This window comes from Passer montanus, unplaced genomic scaffold (genome assembly GCF_014805655.1).
Source record: "Passer montanus isolate IOZ18808 unplaced genomic scaffold, ASM1480565v1 scaffold26, whole genome shotgun sequence".
Classification (NCBI taxonomy): Eukaryota; Metazoa; Chordata; class Aves; order Passeriformes; family Passeridae; genus Passer; species Passer montanus.
In genome coordinates, this window is record NW_024367261.1 from 2,731,145 (window position 1) to 2,750,384 (window position 19,240).

Here is a 19,240-nt window from a genome sequence, read left to right on the forward strand (position 1 = left end):
AGTGCTGGACTGACTTCCCAGATGACTGGACAGCATAATGAATGTTTTTTAAATGTCACTTGCAGGCAGACTCATTGGCTCATAGTGCCCTTCACAATAGCTGAAAATTTCCTATCTGAACTTCCCATTCTGAATAAAACTCCACTTAATGGACAATAATTTTTTCTAAAGAAGTGTTTCAGAAATTGCAAATACTTCAAATAGGAACACATTCCTTAAAGGTTCCTACCTGTAGGCAAAGTTGGTAGTTTTCAACAAAACATTTTGGTCCTGATAATTGAAATTATAGCTGAAAATAGTTTTTTTAAAAGAAGAGAAGCATTTTTACCACACTCCGACTTTTATTCCATTGAAGCCAATGAATATTTTGATTCTGAAAAATGAAATTTGTTCTTGTTGTTGTAATTGTTTCATACAATTATTTTAATGTCTGCTGAACTTTAGAAAAGCCAGCCAGGAAAAAAAAATAAATAAAAAGAAAAAATAAAAAAAACCCCAGCATTTTCTTTTTATGAGTGAAATTAAACTTTTGCATACTGCAACTCATTTGTGTTCTTCAAGTCATCATTAAGATGAAAACTGTAATCTGGACTTGCTGACATTGAGACATAATCCTGTGGAGTAAAACATTGCTTTAAATACACCATGATCCAAAAAAAATTACTGACTGCTTAGATCTTCTCTATCATAGGATATTAACCACCATAAGACAGCAATAAGGAAGTTATAATTGTAAAATCCTTGTTCTAGTGTAAAGATGATGCAGCCACCTTTGAACAGATGCTGCCAAGGACAACCTAGCTGCATAATTGCCTTACTCTATGGACAGTAAGCATCTTATCTCCTTTCCTATCCTGTCCTTACTTCCATTCCAGACCTGAGAAAAACCTGGCAGTGCAAAAATATATTGGAATTTTAGGAACAAAGCTCTTTCACCACCAGTTACCCTATACCACAATTTTTTAATCTCAAATTCATATTGAGTTTGTTTTACAATGTAGGTGAAACTTCAGAATAGCTCTCACTTTGCCTAAACCATACAGACTTAATCTATCAAAGCCTAAAGCCCACTTACAGAAACTAAATACATGAAAATATCCTAGAAATGCTGAGTCTAAAACAAGTTCCCTTCATATCATGCAGTTCATTGCTATTCATAAAATTGTAAAAAGTCATTTGAAACAGCAATCGTGTTTTACCACAATCCAAAGCATTCATACATGCTTCTTTCAGCATAATTTAAGAAAAATAAATGACTTGTGTGACTGTCTGGCCTTACTGAAGGATAAATAAAATTCAACTGGAGCTATTAGGAGCCTCTGTCTAGTATGTAGTCAGAGGTTACTGGGGGAGGTAGGTTGACAAACTAAAAAGGAGGACAATGAAGGAGCGGAAAGAGGGGAAGCTGGCAAGCTGGAGCAAAGAACATTGATTAATGAACAAAAAACATTTTTGAAAGGTCGGGTGTGCAAGTCAGACTAGCCCTGAGGCAGATCTAACTTACATGACCAGCACTTTCTGTACACAGCAGGTAACCCACGCTGACACCAACTTTGCCGACATGACAGGGTTATTATTTTTGGAAGGATGTAGTGTTCTGGAACAATTTCTCTAATATATTAGTTAAAATTAGGCTTTCCTTCAATATCAAGCATGCATGTCTTCATTTTCACCATGTTTACACTGAACTCCTATTATTATTCTGGCCGGTGGAAACAAAAGCATATTCTTCATTTGTGAGTGCTTCTATTTCTCACACCATAATATATCCCAGTGCAGCAGTGCTGTGTGTAAGATTCTGTTCAAACCCAGATCCTCACATGAAGCTCACCACTAAGACCTCACTACTTACCCTAAGTCATGTGGTAGATGCTAACCATTTGAAGCCTAAAATTTGCCTCATATCTCAGCACACACTCTAAGGGTTTCTTTTCAAACATACCTTAAGGTTGTGAACCACTACCAAGGTGGAAGAACAGAAAGGTAGAGTCATCCAGGGTACAACATACCCTCTGTCTCCGAAATGAGCTGGTGGAGAGGATTCTCTAAAATTACAGCTTTGCTGTACATCACTCAGTAATGAAGATAGGGTATTACCAGCAGGTCATTTAATCCAGCTTCTCCCATTCTTCTATTTTAAGGGCACTTGCCAATTCCTGCACCCCAGTTCACTAAACTAAAAATTAAGTTTGGTGAAGATGCTAATTAAATTTCCCCTGTGAAGCTCCAAGAGAACTTTGAAGCAAACCTGAAAGTGCAAAACCTGCAAAGACCAAGAAGATATGTGATGCTAAAAGTAAGAAGCAGGACATGCTAGAGTTATTCAGTCCTAGCACCCAGTCTTCTCCTTTCAAGACAGTACTTCAAGGCAAGTGACCCAGACAGGTGCATCCTGCCTAGGAGGGAATCACAGCTCAGTGATTTCTCTGACAGACGTCTGGATTTGTTTTAACATGTCAAAGTTCCATTTGCAGTTTCCCTCTCTACACATGCAGTTCCTTTTGCACCAATAGCTGTACTTACAGACACTGTTCGTTATAAATTACAGGTGATAAACTATTAAAAAGCAGAAAATGTGACTTAGCAGCATTTTATGTACAACAAACCCAACATCTGAAATTATTATCTGCAAGTAACTGAAGACATCAGTGCCACACAGAAAAGTTTATCTGAAAGCTCTTTGGGACAGGTGCTGTCTGTCTGCTCTGTATCTACACAACAGAACACATGGAGGAGGAAATCTACCGTTCAGGACATACAACAAAATAACAACTGAAAACAGAAAAGACTCCTCATTCTACAATGCCTCATAACATGCACAAAAAAAAAAACAACCCTCCAAAAAAAACCACACTGAGAGAGATGAAGATTGTTTTTCAAACTGTAAAGAAGCTTTCATGTGCCAGAGAGTTTATTGGAGACCAGTGCTCCAACCAGCACCAGGCATTAGCTACAACAGTGAGCAACTGACACACAACAATCCTGCCATGCACAGCATGCTTAGACAGGAAAATATGTGTGCCTCAGTTGCAAAAGACAGAATAGAGCCTCAAGTGTTTGGGCTCCTTCCAAAATAATCCAAATGCTGCTTTTTTGGCAAATGGGGGTCAATGGAGCTAAAAACTCACAGAAGGATTTGGGCATTCATGTGTTTATATACACCCACTCATTCATTTATTATTCTAAAGCTACTTTACAGAAATCAAATTACATAGCTGACAAGCTGCATAGATAAGAGAGAATAAAACTAAAATTTAAAATTAGCTGACAACACTAGATGATGTAGCATATGTTTGGCACCCTTAAAGTGAGTGATGAGGGTTAACCTAGGGGGAAAAAAATTGCACCTTCCTAAATTGCACCTTAAATTATTAAATAAATTATTAACATGATGGAATGCATTAAATATATAAGCCTAAAGGAGAAGGGGCGGATGTGTTTTAACTTTCAAAGCAAAGACAGCATATTTATGAAGTGTTGCTTACTGTCTGGATACTTTGTCCAAAGTAGATTTCAGTGTTGTAGAAGTTTCCACCATGACTAACAGGCCGCGTCGTCCTGGCCTGAGGCTGCTCCTCCAGCTCCACCAAGGCACCACCTAAGCGGCTGAGAACAGAAACTTTGAGAGTGTAGAGGCCTTTAGGGACCTTATCTTTGACTCCCCTCAGGCATCTGAGGTGAATTTCTAGCGGCTGTGGCATCTTGGAGCAGTCAACCTAGGGAGAAGGCTGAGAGTTACTGATCTGGGCTGGGCTCACTTTAACCATACAATTAGCAAGGACAAATTTCTTCCAGAAAATAACTACTGAAAAGCAGACAACACGCTTCTTGTTCAACCTGCAATTACCTACTGCTTACCAAGGATCTGCAATTAGGGAGGTCAAAAGTCATAGAGATGGTAGATAAAAGGAAAAACAATACAAATACTACTAATAAAATGTTCAGCATCCTTGGGGGAAGGTGGAGCCAGTGAAGTATGACACCAGAATACACTACCCTATAATAATGAGGCAGAATTAACTGGAAAACAATACCTTCAAAAATATAGCATGCTTTTCAAGACTGGCACAATACAAGATGTGATGAGCAGGCTGCAGGCACAGAGAGAAAGACAGGGCAGGCCATGTTTTTATACTAATTATTAGCCTTGTCAAAGCTATTAGTGCTGTGTAAAATGCAGACTATCCTTTCACCTTCTGATTATCATAATCAGATTCTCTTAAAAATAATAATCAAAGTGCAACACGTGTTGAGTTTAATAAAAACTCCCTACAGGCACCTTTATTCCAAGTCCAGACAAAAGAAAACATCTGCCACTTGCTGTTGACGGCGTGTTGTCTGAGTTTCAGAATATTTAGTAAGTAAATGCTTTTCTGGTGCTTTCCTTGTATGCTGCGATTCCCAGTGTGGAGGTTTGTGGAAGGCAACAGGCACAATAGCATGATCTTTACTCAACTTTGCCTGAATAATGGCGTAGAGTCTGTCCCACTGTACCAGAAGATATTTTGGTGCTGCCCAAATGCAATCTGCAGGGTCAGGCACACAACAACAGGGATGCCCAGTTAGGCTCCAGTGTTGATTTGAATGGATAAAACTGTTTCTACCATAACTAATTATATAGTGCTTAAAATCAGCATTGTTGTTTCGCTTTTCCCCAAGAAATCAATTTCTTGCATTATTTTGAGAAAAGACTAGTGCTGGATCTTCTTTTAATGCAACTGGATATCAGAACCCGTGCCACACTTAGGAATCACATGGCTACCTTGACTAGTAGGTTTAGGGGTCTCACAGTTTAAGCCTACAGTAGCTAATAATCTCTTCTTTAATCCTGTCTTGGATTTATTTTGGAAGAGATAGCATATTTCCATATAGATAGAAAGCTTCTGGAATTAAATTAAGCAGTTAAATAAACAGTTGAATTTGTTAAACTTCTTTTGTTTCTCAACACAAACCATACTTAACAACTAATCTGAATGACAATTATTTTCAGCTTAATTAGAAAATCTTAATTAACAATGAAGATTTAACCTTAATATTTTTGGTTTCTGAATCATATATAAAAAAATTAACATTATATGAATAAATAAGACAATCTTTTTAAACCTCAAGGCAGGATTACTGATGCAGGCAGCCTTCGTTATTAAACACATTCTAAATTAAACGCCTCTATGAATTTTATACTGAAATATATTGTGATAGTTTTGCATGCCAAATGTGACATTTTGTATTTTAGATTCATCTTCTGTAGTAACTTTGGAAATGTCATACAAACAAAGATTTTGTCATTTACCAATGGAATTACTATGCATGGCCGGTTAGCCATCTCTTTTCTGGCTCTTCTGGTTGTTTCAAGTCAGCAAGCCATAAAAAATCTTTATCTCTCTGAAACACAGCAATTTGGAAGATAATCGAATAGTGACTGGGGGGCAGAAACGCCAGTCTGAGGAATTATACCACAATCTCTCTTGCATTTACAACCTTCCTCAAAGCGAGTGTCAGTCGAGTAGGAAAAGGAGATAGAAGATTCATCATATTTCAAGCCTGTCTCATTTGCATGGTGGCATAGCTGTCTCATCTCTTGCTGAAAGACTTTGCTTGGCCAGCGCTGACAAACTGTTTTGAAGAACTCTTGCCATGCCCAAATGATTCATCATTAATAGCTTTAGACATTCTCTTTAAGCATATGGTTACTTTTGCTGGAAAGCATATTTTGAAACCTGCTAAATTCTATCCTCTTAAACTGCAAAAAGATAAAAAATCCAAACCAAAACAAAATACAATAATGGAATGCAATTGATCCAGTGATTTAGCAGTTCACATGAAGGAAAAGAGCACTCATATAGAATCTCACCTTCCCACGAGGTCCTGCTGCTCCATTTAATCCAGTATTCACATCTGTAAGGTTACCAAAGCTGGCTACTATTTCTTCTTCAATTCCACTCTGCTCTGTTTTCAGTAGCTGACTTCCCACTCTGCAGAGGGTAGAATGAGAAGAATGGGAAAGAAATTAACTACAATGCACACACAGAAAGCACTCACTGATGGAAATACAACATTTTGATGTTTTCCTCTAACATACCGTAAGACTTGCAGGGCACCCAGGAGAAACAAGAGTGTGAAGAAGCAGAGAAATACTTAGGCTTCAAAAAGCAGCATTAAAAAGAGAAAAAAAAATAAAAACAAGACCAGTATTTGTCAGTCTGCTTCACAGGCTGACATAAGGAGCCCCAGCTTTCACTGCCTGTTTGTAATCAACTCTGTCTGGCGTTGGGACTTAAGATCCAGGTTAAGAATATTTCAGTGGAAGCCATTGCCTCTGTCACCACCTTGAGAACTGACTGACAGCTTCAATAAACTTGGACAGGTTTTTAGAAAACACTGATTCTTTGGGACCTAAGTTGCTCAAAAACCACTAAAATAAAACTAATTCTCGTTTTAAAAATGTTACCTTTTTGTTGACTTATTTTTTCCAAAAAAGTCTTGTAATATTATATGTATATCTTACATAATTTATAAATCTTCAGAATAGATACAGGACAAGAGGTACATGTACCAATTATATACATGCACATACACAAACTTTCAGATGTATGTGAACCACAGAACCTTCCTTGTTATTCACACGTTAACTTCTTTTGTATTTAAAGTGATTTGGAGGGTACTTTATATAAACTCAAAGCTGTTGGGTTTTTATTTTTGAAGAAGGTCACTACAGCAACAGAGAATATCAGCAAATAGTGCAAGAATAGCCCAACACAAGATAACCCAATGCTGCCCTTCTTAGTGGACTGGATACACAAAAGGCACAGTACCCTATGAGAAAACCTCATTCCTAGAACACAGCAGGAGCAAATGCAAAAATAAGTCATTTACAATGAGCACTATAAAGCTGCATGTTTTGGCAATCCCATCCCATCTTTCAACAGATACAGAACCATAAGTAATTCATCTATTCCTAAGTGTCATCAGCATCTAAATATTATTGACCCTAAGTAAGAACATCTGTAGATGCTCTGCCGGCTTCGAAACACATCAGCTCTTTCTCCCACAACGTGCTTTAGGAGGCCAGGGCGGGTCAGTCAGTCACACCAGTGCTGGTGACATTCCAGCCACACTGCAGGTGGAGCCAGTGCAGGCACAAAGACATGGTGGGTCTCAGAAGGTGGAGGCTCAGCAAGATGTTCATGGCTCTGGGCTGCCCCTGAGCCATCCTGGAGGTCAAGGGAACTCCCTGCAGCTTCCTGAGAGGAGCTGCATGGAGCCAAGGAAAAACCACTGCATCAGGTGCACCTGCAATGCAGGATTGACTGGGATGTCTACAACACAGGCATCAGAGAGCAGGCTGTCTTATGTTCCCAAGCTATGCACTCGGCTAAGGCTTTAGCCATGGAATGATGGAGGGAAGGGAAGGGAAGGGAAGGGATGGGAAGGGAAGGGAAGGGATGGGAAGGGAAGGGAAGGGATGGGAAGGGAAGGGAAGGGATGGGAAGGGAAGGGAAGGGAAGCTCAAAATCAAAAGCATTTCTCTGGACTGCATTTCTGAAGTATTCTTTCAGTATATTCTGATTTGGTTTTGAAAAATTCAGTACCAATGCCATCATTCCCATTTTCCCCCCTTGCATGCTAGGTGATTACATGAGAGGTCTCCATATTTGTAAAGATTAACATGGATCTCCATTAAGAAAATTACAGTCATGCTAAACATCCCAGACTCATGCATGCATACTACTTAGGTAACATATGTTTCCAATTCCCCTCTTCTGAAACAGATGCTCCTGCCCCCAAGATCATAGGACATTGCTACAAATCAGTTTCTATTCAGACCTTGCCTATTTCTTTTCTTTTGAATGTGTACATAGTTACATATTATCAGCAAAATTACCACTGCTTCATAGCTAAACTGTTTTCCAGATTCCTCTACAGTAGAATTGTATCACAATTAAATTCTTAAGCAATAACTGAATCAATTGGAAGGTCTGTGTGGATGCTAGTGGCAATGAAGTACATGGAAGTTTTGCCCAAGCCAGGACTGACAAGAAATAAGGACAAGATTCAAGTACTAAATGAATATGTGAAGCACAGGGTCAAGCATATTTGAAGTTTTATCCCTGAGCTTTAATCACATCAACTTGAATCTAGCTGTCCTGAACAGCAGTATAACAAAAGATGACTCTTGAATGGCTCTAATTCATGGATCTGAAATATCTGAGAAGTTAGAGCATTCTCAAGGAGAGAAGTTGTTTGGAACTTTGTACTTACTTCGCTTCTCATGATGGAAATTATTTCACTTAATTTGGTTAGAGTTGCATTGACACAGGGGTTCATTAGGACGCCCATTTGCTTGCAATTCAATTTAAAATTAAATACACTTTGTTGTTGATTTTATTACTTTTAAACTACTGTATCTATTGCCTTTATTAGCTGCTAATACACAATTATGAAGGTAAACAGTTTTCATTACTGAACATCAAACATTTAAATAACCACATTTGATCTCTTTCCTAGTTGCACCATTTTTCTCCTTTCTCTGAGTATTAGATTGAAGAGAATAATTTATTCAGTGAAGTTAGGCCTCTTTTGTACTCAGCAGCATGCTCATCAGCTGTCACAGCAGAACATGGCTTCCTTTGCTCTATTCATGAGGGGTTTTATTTCATCTCTTCATTTCTTTACAGGTAATTTAATGCATGTATTTATCTCAAGGTCATTGATCACAAAAACTTTGCTTCAATTCCTATTTCCTTCACTCTCTAAGACTAATTCAGAGGCAAAGGTGAAGGACGCTGAGACAAGCCATTTGGCCACCTTTTGAAGTGCACTGTGTGCAGCTCTTAAAAACTAGAGTCCAAGCTGGGCATCTGAAAACAGAGATAATCCAAAACAGAGACCTCTTTCAAATGTACAGGCTCAATTTTTCTAGTCCTGAGGTCCTTTGTTTGGGAGAAGTTTCCTTCATTAATATCTGTAAAGAACTGAAAGAACTTTAGAAGGAAAGTACACTAGATGGAATTACAAAATAGCCCTTATCTGACATACCTTTGAAAGAGTTCATGAATCCTGGCTCTCCACTTTTTTTTCTTGCGGTGAGAAGCTCCCTTGTGCTTCAAGCCCTACATGCCAAGAAGAAAAAGAAAAATCAGAATTTATTTCCAAGTGTATAGAAATAACATGGAAATAAAAGCTATAAATGTGCAATTTTCCAAAGCTTTGCCTTAGGTCCTCTGGTTGAAGCTTTTCACAAGCAATAAGGAACTTCAGCCACCATTACTTTATTACAATTTTTTTCCACAACTTTTTTTTTCTGTGTGTTTTCCCATGTTTACTGCATTATTTCCAAGAGAAACTGAGCTCTCATCTTGTTTTAAAAGTTTTTTGGTACAATGTATACTTTTACACAGTAGTGTCCTACAGTCCTTATTATTACAAGGCCTAATCAGACAGTCATATGTAAGCAACATACATTCATGTATCAGCAAGTGTGTTTGCACACACACACACAACAAAAGAGCACACAAAGCAGTTAGGCACAGACCAGAGAACTCACATCTTAAAACCCTTCTTTAAATCTGCTCCAAATCTTGATGTCTTTCTTGTCTCACTACAGACATTTTTAAATGTTTGGTAGAAGGACTGGCATTTTTGGAGGTTACAGTGCGTAGGAGGCTAACTCACATGAGCAGTCCTCTCTCCCCACTGCAGCTCATGAAGCTGGAGGGCTTGAAGTTATTTTTCCCTTGCACAGCAAGCTGAAAAAGTCTTTCCATCTAGAAGCTAGCATCAGCATGTATTAGGCTGTGTTCTGTGTGCAAAAACTCATAAGAATAACTGCTGAGGGCTGTACACTCATGAAAACAAAATTCTTCCCCATGACCTGCACTGTTCAGAGATCCTGCTGAACATTCAAGGGCATTTGTCATGTCTGGATCTTCTACTGGTTGCCCCTGAGACCAACATAAAATGTGAATACAACACTACCAATACAGAAGAAGGCGTCCTACTGTGTACCCTAGACGGTCTCCTAAACAGTGTGAAACTATGCTCCACTTCTACTCTCATCAAGCGTCAAAGGCAAAAAGTCATTTTGGTAGGGAGACAATGCAACAGTCAGTGAAGAAAAACTCCCTATCAGGGCTCCATATCTGGCTGTTAAAGTATCTCCTTTCTTCCAAATCTCTTAATTTTTTGATAAATTTCTGGCTGTTTTCAGGGAAACTTGCAAGGGTCTGTTGAAGACTAAAGCAAAGCATCCTACTTATTTCCAAAATGAAAACTGTCAGAGTGTAAAAACAGACAAAAACAACAAAAGCCTGTGCATGTAGCTTTTAATGTAACTTTTTTAACCCCGTAAAATTAAAGCAGAGACAACATCGTTGCCTTAAAGAACAGTGGGATTTATTGGCAGTCCTAACAGCTATCTTGATGGGTGCTAAATCCTCCAGGTCTAGCATCACACACAAGCAATTACAAAGGTGGCATGACTGAACTACCTCAAAATTAGTTTTCCATATTGCAATTGTGTCATGGGCAATGCTTCCTTGACCACTGCTCCTCCACTGGTTAGAACCAAGCCCTCCTGCTCCTGAACAGCTTTTGGTTAAAATTTACTAGGACTTTCTAGTGCAGGACCCATTTCTCTCCCATCCCTACTGGCACTGATTTCCTCCACCAGGCTGGTAAATCACCACCTACACCCCGTCCCCAGGAAGGGTGGGAGCTGGCTCTGCCCTGGGTTCTGCTCCAGCAGAGCTGGTCACTGTCTGGTTAGGTCTGTCAGGAGCACCCTGTGACACTTCCCACAGTCCAACAGGCTGCAGTCGCCAGGGAACATGGCAAGAGAACTCAAGTTTTGGGCAGAGGCAGTTAAAGCTAAAGTTCAGAAAGCTGAAGTAGTGTTTGGTTCACATTTTTTTCTCCTGGATGTAGTTCTTGGTGATGTCTGTGAAAGCTATTTTTGAAGTGAGTACTTAGATTAAGAAATAAGATGAAACAGTAAACCTACTTCATGTAAAATATCAAGTAGCCATAACACTGTAACAACATTCAGACATTACCATTCCAGGTTTTCACTGAGCCAGTAGCAAAGAAGTTTTCTTTAAAAAAAATTATTTTATTACCAGACTCCCACAGCTGTCCAATCCCCTTGTTTATCTTCCTAATCTTAATTAAATAATGAATATTCAAAAGAAAATATGAATCAGGCTTCTCTGTATGAACTGCACTGTTTTCCATCTCTGCCTCTGAAGTGGCAATGGGAATATGATTTAAAACTATTTCTTCTGGATCCTAGCAAAATATTTGTCACAGTGTGTCATGATAATTTTTAAAAAGCTCTATCATCTACCTAATAAATTTGTTAAGTTTATTCAAATCTTATTGAACAGGAAAAGTGCAATGAGTCACGGTTAATATTTCTTTACCTATACTAAGAAAAAAATATATCAAAAATTCAGTGCTCAAGGTCCTACTCAGAAAACCTCTATGAGTCTGTAATACATCTTCTACATGATTAAAAAAACAGGAAACTCGCTTTAAAATGAATTATTCACCACCTTGAATAAATTTCCATCTTTCCTATTTGCAAAACCCCTAAGTCAGTTATGTAAATTTTAACCTACACTAATTACCTCAGGGGTGTGCAAGCTAAAGGAAAGTAGATGCAGTAGGAAAAAAAAATCCCAGACATTTCCATCACCAGGAAGCAATTTAATAGAGGAAAAAATGTGTAAGTTTTCAAAAACAGAGTAGCTCACATACATTATTTTTTTTTTTTATGTGGAATAGACATTTCTGCAATATCCCTTGAATCAGAGCTTTAGTGGAAGAAACCAAGTGCTTTTTCTCAATGGCATGTACCATGGCACACATAGCAAGGCACTTGTTTCTCATCACGACACCAGCATTGTCTAGACTGCGACAACGACCCATTGTTGACATGCGGCGTTCCCAAGGAGAAGGCATGAAATGTGGTTTAGCTTCAAGTCTCTATAGACATTGAGGGCCCCTTCAGAAAATAAGTGGCTAAAATCTGCGAACCACCGGTCCAGGATGTACTGGGAAAAGCAGAGTTGTTTGAAGGTAGAAGGGCTCAATCACAGCTCCACTTTGTCCTATCCCTACCCTGATACCAGGCTCTGCCGTAGCTGTGAGCCAGCTCCTTCACACATCTTTCCTGGTTTCTTCATCAGCTGTCTTGAGGTCTAATTACACAAATGGCCTATCTACTGATTTCAGAGCATGGTGTCAAGAGCGGGGCTTGAAAAGCTCTTTCAGTCTGGGCTCAGCCTCGACACACACAATGGTGCACATTGCTTCTACAAAGACAAGAACCTGACTCAACACCACTGATCAGTGCTGACTGGATATTTTCAGCATCAAACTACTTCACAAATGGCAGGATCTGGTTGTATAGTACTTTTCAAAAAATTAGAAAAATTGAACAAAACCCCACCCAAACACATCCTTTCCTCTTGAAAGCAAGCCCACAAAATTCAGCAAAGCTTTGAAGCAAAATCAATTCGGCTTTTATTGTTTAGCAAAAATGGAGCATTTAGGGAAAACATTTACACACACACACCCCCCTTTTTGATCAGTCCTAGTCTGTTACAGCCTTCTGCTGAGGAGCTCTCCCCATTGCAATTTAAAACAGCCAGTGGAGCACTGGCCTTGGTGAAAATCTTACTCCGTGCAAGGAGTGCTGTAGGGGTCCACCCTCCTGCACGTCTTCCTCACCAGGTCAGGGTGCAGCAGAGGCAGCATGGAGACACAATCTGTGGGTTCTCTAGCAGCCTCCCACTGCCCACAGTGCTCCCACATGCAGAGCTGGTGCTTCCCCTTTGTTCCACTCCTTGAAACATCATGTTGGTACATCACAGTGCAGATAGTGCTGTCTTTTTTTAGCTTTAAACAGATATCCACCTAAAATCTTTTACTTAGAATTTACATCTTTGCATCCCAAAATGTGTTTCAGTGTTGGAAATCCTGCCCACTCTCTTTTTACGAATGGGAGAAGGGAGAGCAAAATGCCAGCAGGACTAGAAACAAAGCCCAGATGTCAAGTCCCACGGGTGCACCTAGTTCCCCTCCTTCACAGTCTGGCTGCTGTGTGGAGATTCATTCCCAGTGACTTCAATATCTAATGCACTGTACACAAAACAAGTTAAAAAATCAAGAAACATTTGAGATGAACAAAAAAAAATTTTTGCAAGAAAACTTAACATTCTTTTCAGGCAAATTGAAATTCTGAGAAGCTTATCTGCTCCACATTAACTGTAGAGAGAGATCACAGGGAAAGGAGGCATGGAGAGGCAAGTTAAATGGAGTGCTCTTCATTGGAAGCAAAGACTAAAGGAACAGGATAAGACCTGCTCTGAAAATTGCACTACCCAGTACCTGCTGGAATTTTTGTGACCTTATCAAGGAGATGGCAACAAACCAGAAAGTAAAGTTGTGCCAAATCCTGGACACATGGTAGCATTATTGATGGTGCACTCTGCCAGAAAATGCACCACAAAGTCTTAGATGTTTTTTCAAAGAGAAAGAGAAAAGGCAACAAAGCAAATCCTCCCTGACTTTCCTTTCAAATAGAAAATAATTTACTGTTCACAAGAATCAAATTAAAAACTTAGACAATTGAATGTTTTGTAACAGAACTCAAACTATCTTTTAAAACTGATACTACAGAACACAAAGTGAGATTTATTTTAATCATATTACAGCCTTATTACAGATACATTTAGTGACAACATTATAGGCTGATGATTTTGATAAATCTGTAAAGCACTGAATTATTTCTAACAATGCAGCAAAGACTGAGCTACCAGTCAAGAGAGAAAAGTAGTATTCTGCTATCAAGGTGACTGCTTTTATAAGAATATATATCCAAGACACTAATTTTGAACAGATATGGAGACTAGATCCAGCTGTAACATAGGTGTGATAAACAAGGACCTGAATCTCAAAACTCAGAGATGTTTTTATTTAGGATTTTGATCCGAGACGATAGGACTAACAAATTAAAAGAACTTGAATCACTTTGCTTAAGATGCATGGAGAAAATTCTGGAGAACAGCTGCAGAGCTACCCAGCTTCTGTAAAACAAAGATTTTGCATCTCCAGTCTCAACACAGAGAACTCATTCTTCTCATTTCTGTCTTGCTGTTGACAGAGAGATCTCCTGTGGTTTCTTCAGAACCACCAGGTGCTCCTTCAGATGCTTCCTACTTCACAGTTGAGAAGATGTAACATCAGGGTCATAAACCTTTGATATCCTCATCAAAATCTAGAGAGTGTTGTAAGAGAATGCAAGGCCATTTATGAGAACATCTGACTACCATAGCCAGGCACTGAAAACACGTAATGCTGAAATGTATTTTGCCACTGATTAAGAGATTTTAAGCAGAAACATCTTAGCCTGTCAAAGTTCCACAAGTTCAGATGTCTCCAGATTAGCCTAGAAATCACCAGCTACTAAGATTCAGTCACTTTTAAACAGTAAGATATAACAGAATATGCTACCAAGAGATGATGGAAGAAAGTAACCACATTTTATTAGGGAATACTTTCCCTCCAGCATAAAGCCATGTAGCATGAGAGATGCCAGTGAAAACCAAAGTGAACTATGCCAATCTATAAATCGAAAATGAATAGTTTACATTAACAATGGGAAAGTGTTCATAAGCTACATAATGAACTTCAGCATTTTACAACCTTTTTCTACTTTTTGGATACTGACAGCAAATCAGGACACAACTGAAGGGAAACGGAAAGGAAATACCAATCGGAAACACTGACATTTTTATTGTGGTTTTCCCCCATTCTTCTTTAATTTAAAAATGTTTGTGAATTTCAGCACAGAATGTTTTTATTATTTGTAAAGCCTTTTCAAAGTCCCTCATGAAACTTTACTCCTTTAATCCTCTTACTCTTCCACAAAGCAGGTATCTGATTTTAGGTCTGTTTTGCAGATAGGGAAAACTTGAGTCATGGCAACAGATTTGCTTGTTATAGCTACCCAAAAAAATCATGTTCAGGCCAGAGGTTACAATGTATTTCATCTTTCTGAGTCCCTGTTCTTTTTTCTGACTGTCAGTAAAGCATTGCCTCACAAATCTGCCTCCATTATAATTTAATCAAAAAGTATAGACTTTATCCAATAATTCCCATTCGTACTTCCTTTCACATAATCCTCTGTTTTTAGTGTGCAGACACATTTGAACACTTCATAATTAAAAGAGATGCTCACTTACAATTAGTGTATGAAAATTACAGAAATGGAAAAAACACTAAGTACGGTTTACCATATGATTGTCTTAAATACAACAGTTGCCATGCCTAATGATTTTTCTCTGTAAAGAACAGACCTCCTCCTCCAAGCCCACATCCTCCTCCAAGTCTTTGCTGAAAGGAAATTGTTTCACATATTCAGCTGAGATCTTTCTCTGATTTGAATGCTGATATGAGCAACTGCATAATAACATCATATTGTGCTGATGTATCTTTGAGTGAACATGTTGATATTATAATATATTCTCATCATAACCACCTAGTCCTGAAAACTGCATTTTGTCTAAGGGTCTGGCACAGTAATGAGAGAAACCAACTGTGCTAACAGGTTGCCAGCAGGCTGAACAACAGTGGTGATTTTTCAGCTCTGTACTAAATAAATAAGCAGGCACATAATGCAACTGGACTCTGTTTCACAGTATTTTAACATCTCTCAGCTTACAGACTACTGGTTCTATTTCCCACTTACAAACTGATGTGAACTCCAAAGCCCTTAAAAAGTCCAGTTACACATGAAAAACCCAATACACCTCAAGAGCAGGAGGTTAGACTAGACAGGCTCAGAGGTCTGGCTCTTCTCCATTTGAATTAATCTGTTCTATGAAGTAAAGGTCAGATGTGCCATACAGCACAGGTTCCACTCAACAAATTCAGCTCTACTGTAAGACTACAGAAGCAAAACATTCCACCATATAGAGCAATTCCTTTATCTGCAGCTCAAAATCCATGTAGTCTGTTAATGCTGCTAAGGAGTACCCCTGTCATAAAAGCTAACCAAAGGTAGACTTAGCTACACCTGTGACTACAGTTCGGCTCCAAATGTATTAAAAATACAAATAAAACAACCCTGGGGGAAAAAATAATTCTGGAGAATACATAAGCAATTAAAAAATTTGTTCTATTGTACTTTTTTTTCCAGGTTTTGTGCCTCTATTGATCAGTAAAGCTGATGCTGTCTTTACAATTCTCATCTGAGTTTTGCTTCTTTTAACGGGTGGTCAGTACTTGATGAAGTCTCTTAAACTTCATCAGGATTTGGCAATCACTAATTCTCTTTGAAGAATCTTTCCAATTGCCTCTGTTTATTGAACCATAGAAATGGACTTCCTTACTGGAGTTTATAGTGGGATAATGAGCCAGAGAGCTGACCAGTCAGATTACCTTAAGCAGCAGTAAATGCAGTATCATCATTTACAGCAGCTGTAGGAATCATTGTTCCAGTTCAATAGAATATCAAGAATTACTTCAGTTCTTTAATTGCCCTTCTGATCTTAAAGTGTGAAAGAACACAGTAAAAACTAAGTGAATTCATTTTTAGTGAAAAATATAGAAAATATGGAAGATTTTCCTTACTTCCATTTAAACATTTACTTAAATGAAGCTCTTAATATTTATTTTAAGTGAAAGTCATATAATTCCTGGACAAAGAAATCAAAAAAGTGCCGCAATTTAGAAGAGCAACTATAGCTATACTGGGGGTATTGTGACAACACAGCAACAGACTATTTACAAACATATAGAACATATTTTTCACAATTTTGCTTATGTTTATATTAATTTCCATGCTCTCACTTCAATCCCTCCCAGCTCCTTTAAACCAGAAAAGTATCTGAGTGCCCAGAAGCAATAAGGTAGGAGCCTTAAAAATTTTGAAGGTTCCCAGGCTTCCAACTAAGGACACAGGAAGAAGCTTAATAGAATGAAGATATTTAGAAATCTCGGATTGCCAGCCTACATGGTGGAGAAGTCCCCATGCTACATATATGGCTTCCACATCAGATTGTGGGTCTGCCCAGACTGTGAGTGCTTACACATATATGAGGGCCACAGGCTCTCACTGAGCAGGAAATTAGAAGTCCAAGGGACAGAGGCCCAATATCCCAACCATTGGGAAGTTCACCTTTTGTATTTTGCCCCCAAACATAGGCTTCTGTGATTTTTCTTTTCACAAGTGCAAGAACAGGCACAATAATTAATTCAATGAGCTCAGCCTAATGATAGATTTCAAAAGAAAATTATGTGCTAAAGAAGATAGCCATAATTCCTACTATATCATGCAAATGAAATTGAAACCATTATACTAACTGACTATAGAAATGCTTTGACAGTCAAATAATGTATGTAGCGTATAGGTAGCTTGCCTAAAATGAAGTCACCCACTTTTAAGACAGAGCGAGAATTAAACATTTTCAGCTTTTGTATTCTTGACCTGTAATTCTCAGGAAGAAAAAAATGGAAAAGAAAGTAAACAAACAAGGAAAAAAATCCCCACACCAACTCATTTACACATGATCCTCATTTGAAGTTCTGGTAAATGTCAAAAAGTAAGTTTCTGCTGACAAAAAGTCACCTTCAACTCTGCATTGCTCTTAGGTGAGTATATTCCCACAAGGGTTATACTCAGAACAGACTGCACAATACTTAGCAGGCTAAAGCTGTGATGAGGGGAGGTCTGTAGGTACCATCAGGATATAAGCAACCTTTCAGGTCCCTTCCAATCCAAACCATTCTGTGATATGACTCTATGACAGCATTTCCCAATGGGGTAGAACATGCAAGAAAATGTGCGTTGCTGTTTTTTCTGATGTTTATCAGACTGAGGTCTGATCCCACTAGTTAAATTCATGATTGGAGAGTAAATTTACCATCTTACATACTGCCAAATTTTACCCATGTTCTATCCACTACTAATGAAAGGAAAACTGATCTCTCTATCATCATATAAATTGATCTCTGTGACTTGGCAAGGAGTCAGAGCAGTGATGATAATGACCCTGTAAGAGTATTAGACTTAATACCCTGAGGCATTAACCTTTGTTTAACCAAAAGGTAAATCTTTTGATGAAAGACAACATTTTATTACTATCCACCTGCAACAAATAGCTCATTTCTTACTGCTATAACTCAGCTGCCGGTACTGAAGAGCAAAACTTGCACTTTACATTCCGAGGCTCCTGAGTAATTCACATTGAGGTCATGGATCAAAACTGATTATATAGTGATGATGATCAAGTCCTGCGAGGTGCTATGCCCTGAATAGAGGGGTAAATGTAGCAGCTGAAACTGCAAACTACCCCCAGTAAAGAATACTAACCAAGATGCAGGAGGAGGGTAGGCAAACAGGAAAGATGTTCTTGGCTTGTGGGGTAGTACTGATCCTTTCAGTCACCCCATTATTAATTTTTTCTGCAACATTATTTTTAATAATTTTTCAGAAAAAAATCTTTTTTTGTTTTTTAAGAAATAATTTTCTACATAAAACTGAGTGGTCACTTTTATCTCCATTCAGAAACAGCTAAAAATTCTAGCGTTGGTAGTACTTTTCCATGGAATTTAAATTAGTGTATAGCAAGATTATGTTGCCAAAAGCCCATCAAGTGCAATCTCATTCCAATCACCACTGTTTGCTCCATCTTCAGCAGTCTGTCATGTTTTGAGAGCACCCCATTTTTAAGCAAACATAGTAAGCCAGCATTATTTCAGGTATTTCCTTGCATATTTCTCTGCCCTGTAAGATCAAGTTCCACACATAAGCATGTGCCCCTGCATTGTCTCATGACAAATGGTTTTCTGTGGTGCTCTGAATATCCAGCCTTGGTTACACCTCCTCAGTTTCTACCACAACACGGTCTCAAGTTTTGATTTTCTTGCAGCAGAGTTTATTTTTCTTTATTGAAAGCAAATGTCATTGGGGCCTTTGAAATCCTTGTGTCTACATGGCAGGTCACACAAAACAGCACTGCTTTCCAAATTTAATATTCTTTAATGTATTTGTTAACAGAACATTGACATCTGCTTAATGCTTTCTTTGCAAGAATCTATCAGATCTCCCCTCATGCATTTCTTGTCAACCTCAGCTCTCAGTTTCTGCATTTACAAAACAGGACGTGAAGTAAGAAACAATACAGCTCAAAGTTCCAGAGCTAAAATCTAACATAAACCCTTTTTCCAAAAAATA

The 19,240-nt window shown here is 38.5% G+C and overlaps 1 protein-coding gene across 1 annotated transcript in view; it reads right to left on the reverse strand.

Moving 5' to 3' along the window:
- LOC120503481 overlaps window positions 1–19,240 on the reverse strand; it is a 108,982-nt gene that overhangs the window by 55,850 nt on the left and 33,892 nt on the right. Inside the window, exons 8-10 of the mRNA XM_039711990.1 lie at window positions 9,037–9,101; window positions 5,852–5,972; window positions 3,486–3,716 (exon numbers count right to left, since the gene is read on the reverse strand). Coding sequence (XP_039567924.1) covers window positions 3,486–3,716; window positions 5,852–5,972; window positions 9,037–9,101 — 417 coding nt within the window. The remainder of the gene's footprint in view (window positions 1–3,485; window positions 3,717–5,851; window positions 5,973–9,036; window positions 9,102–19,240) is intronic.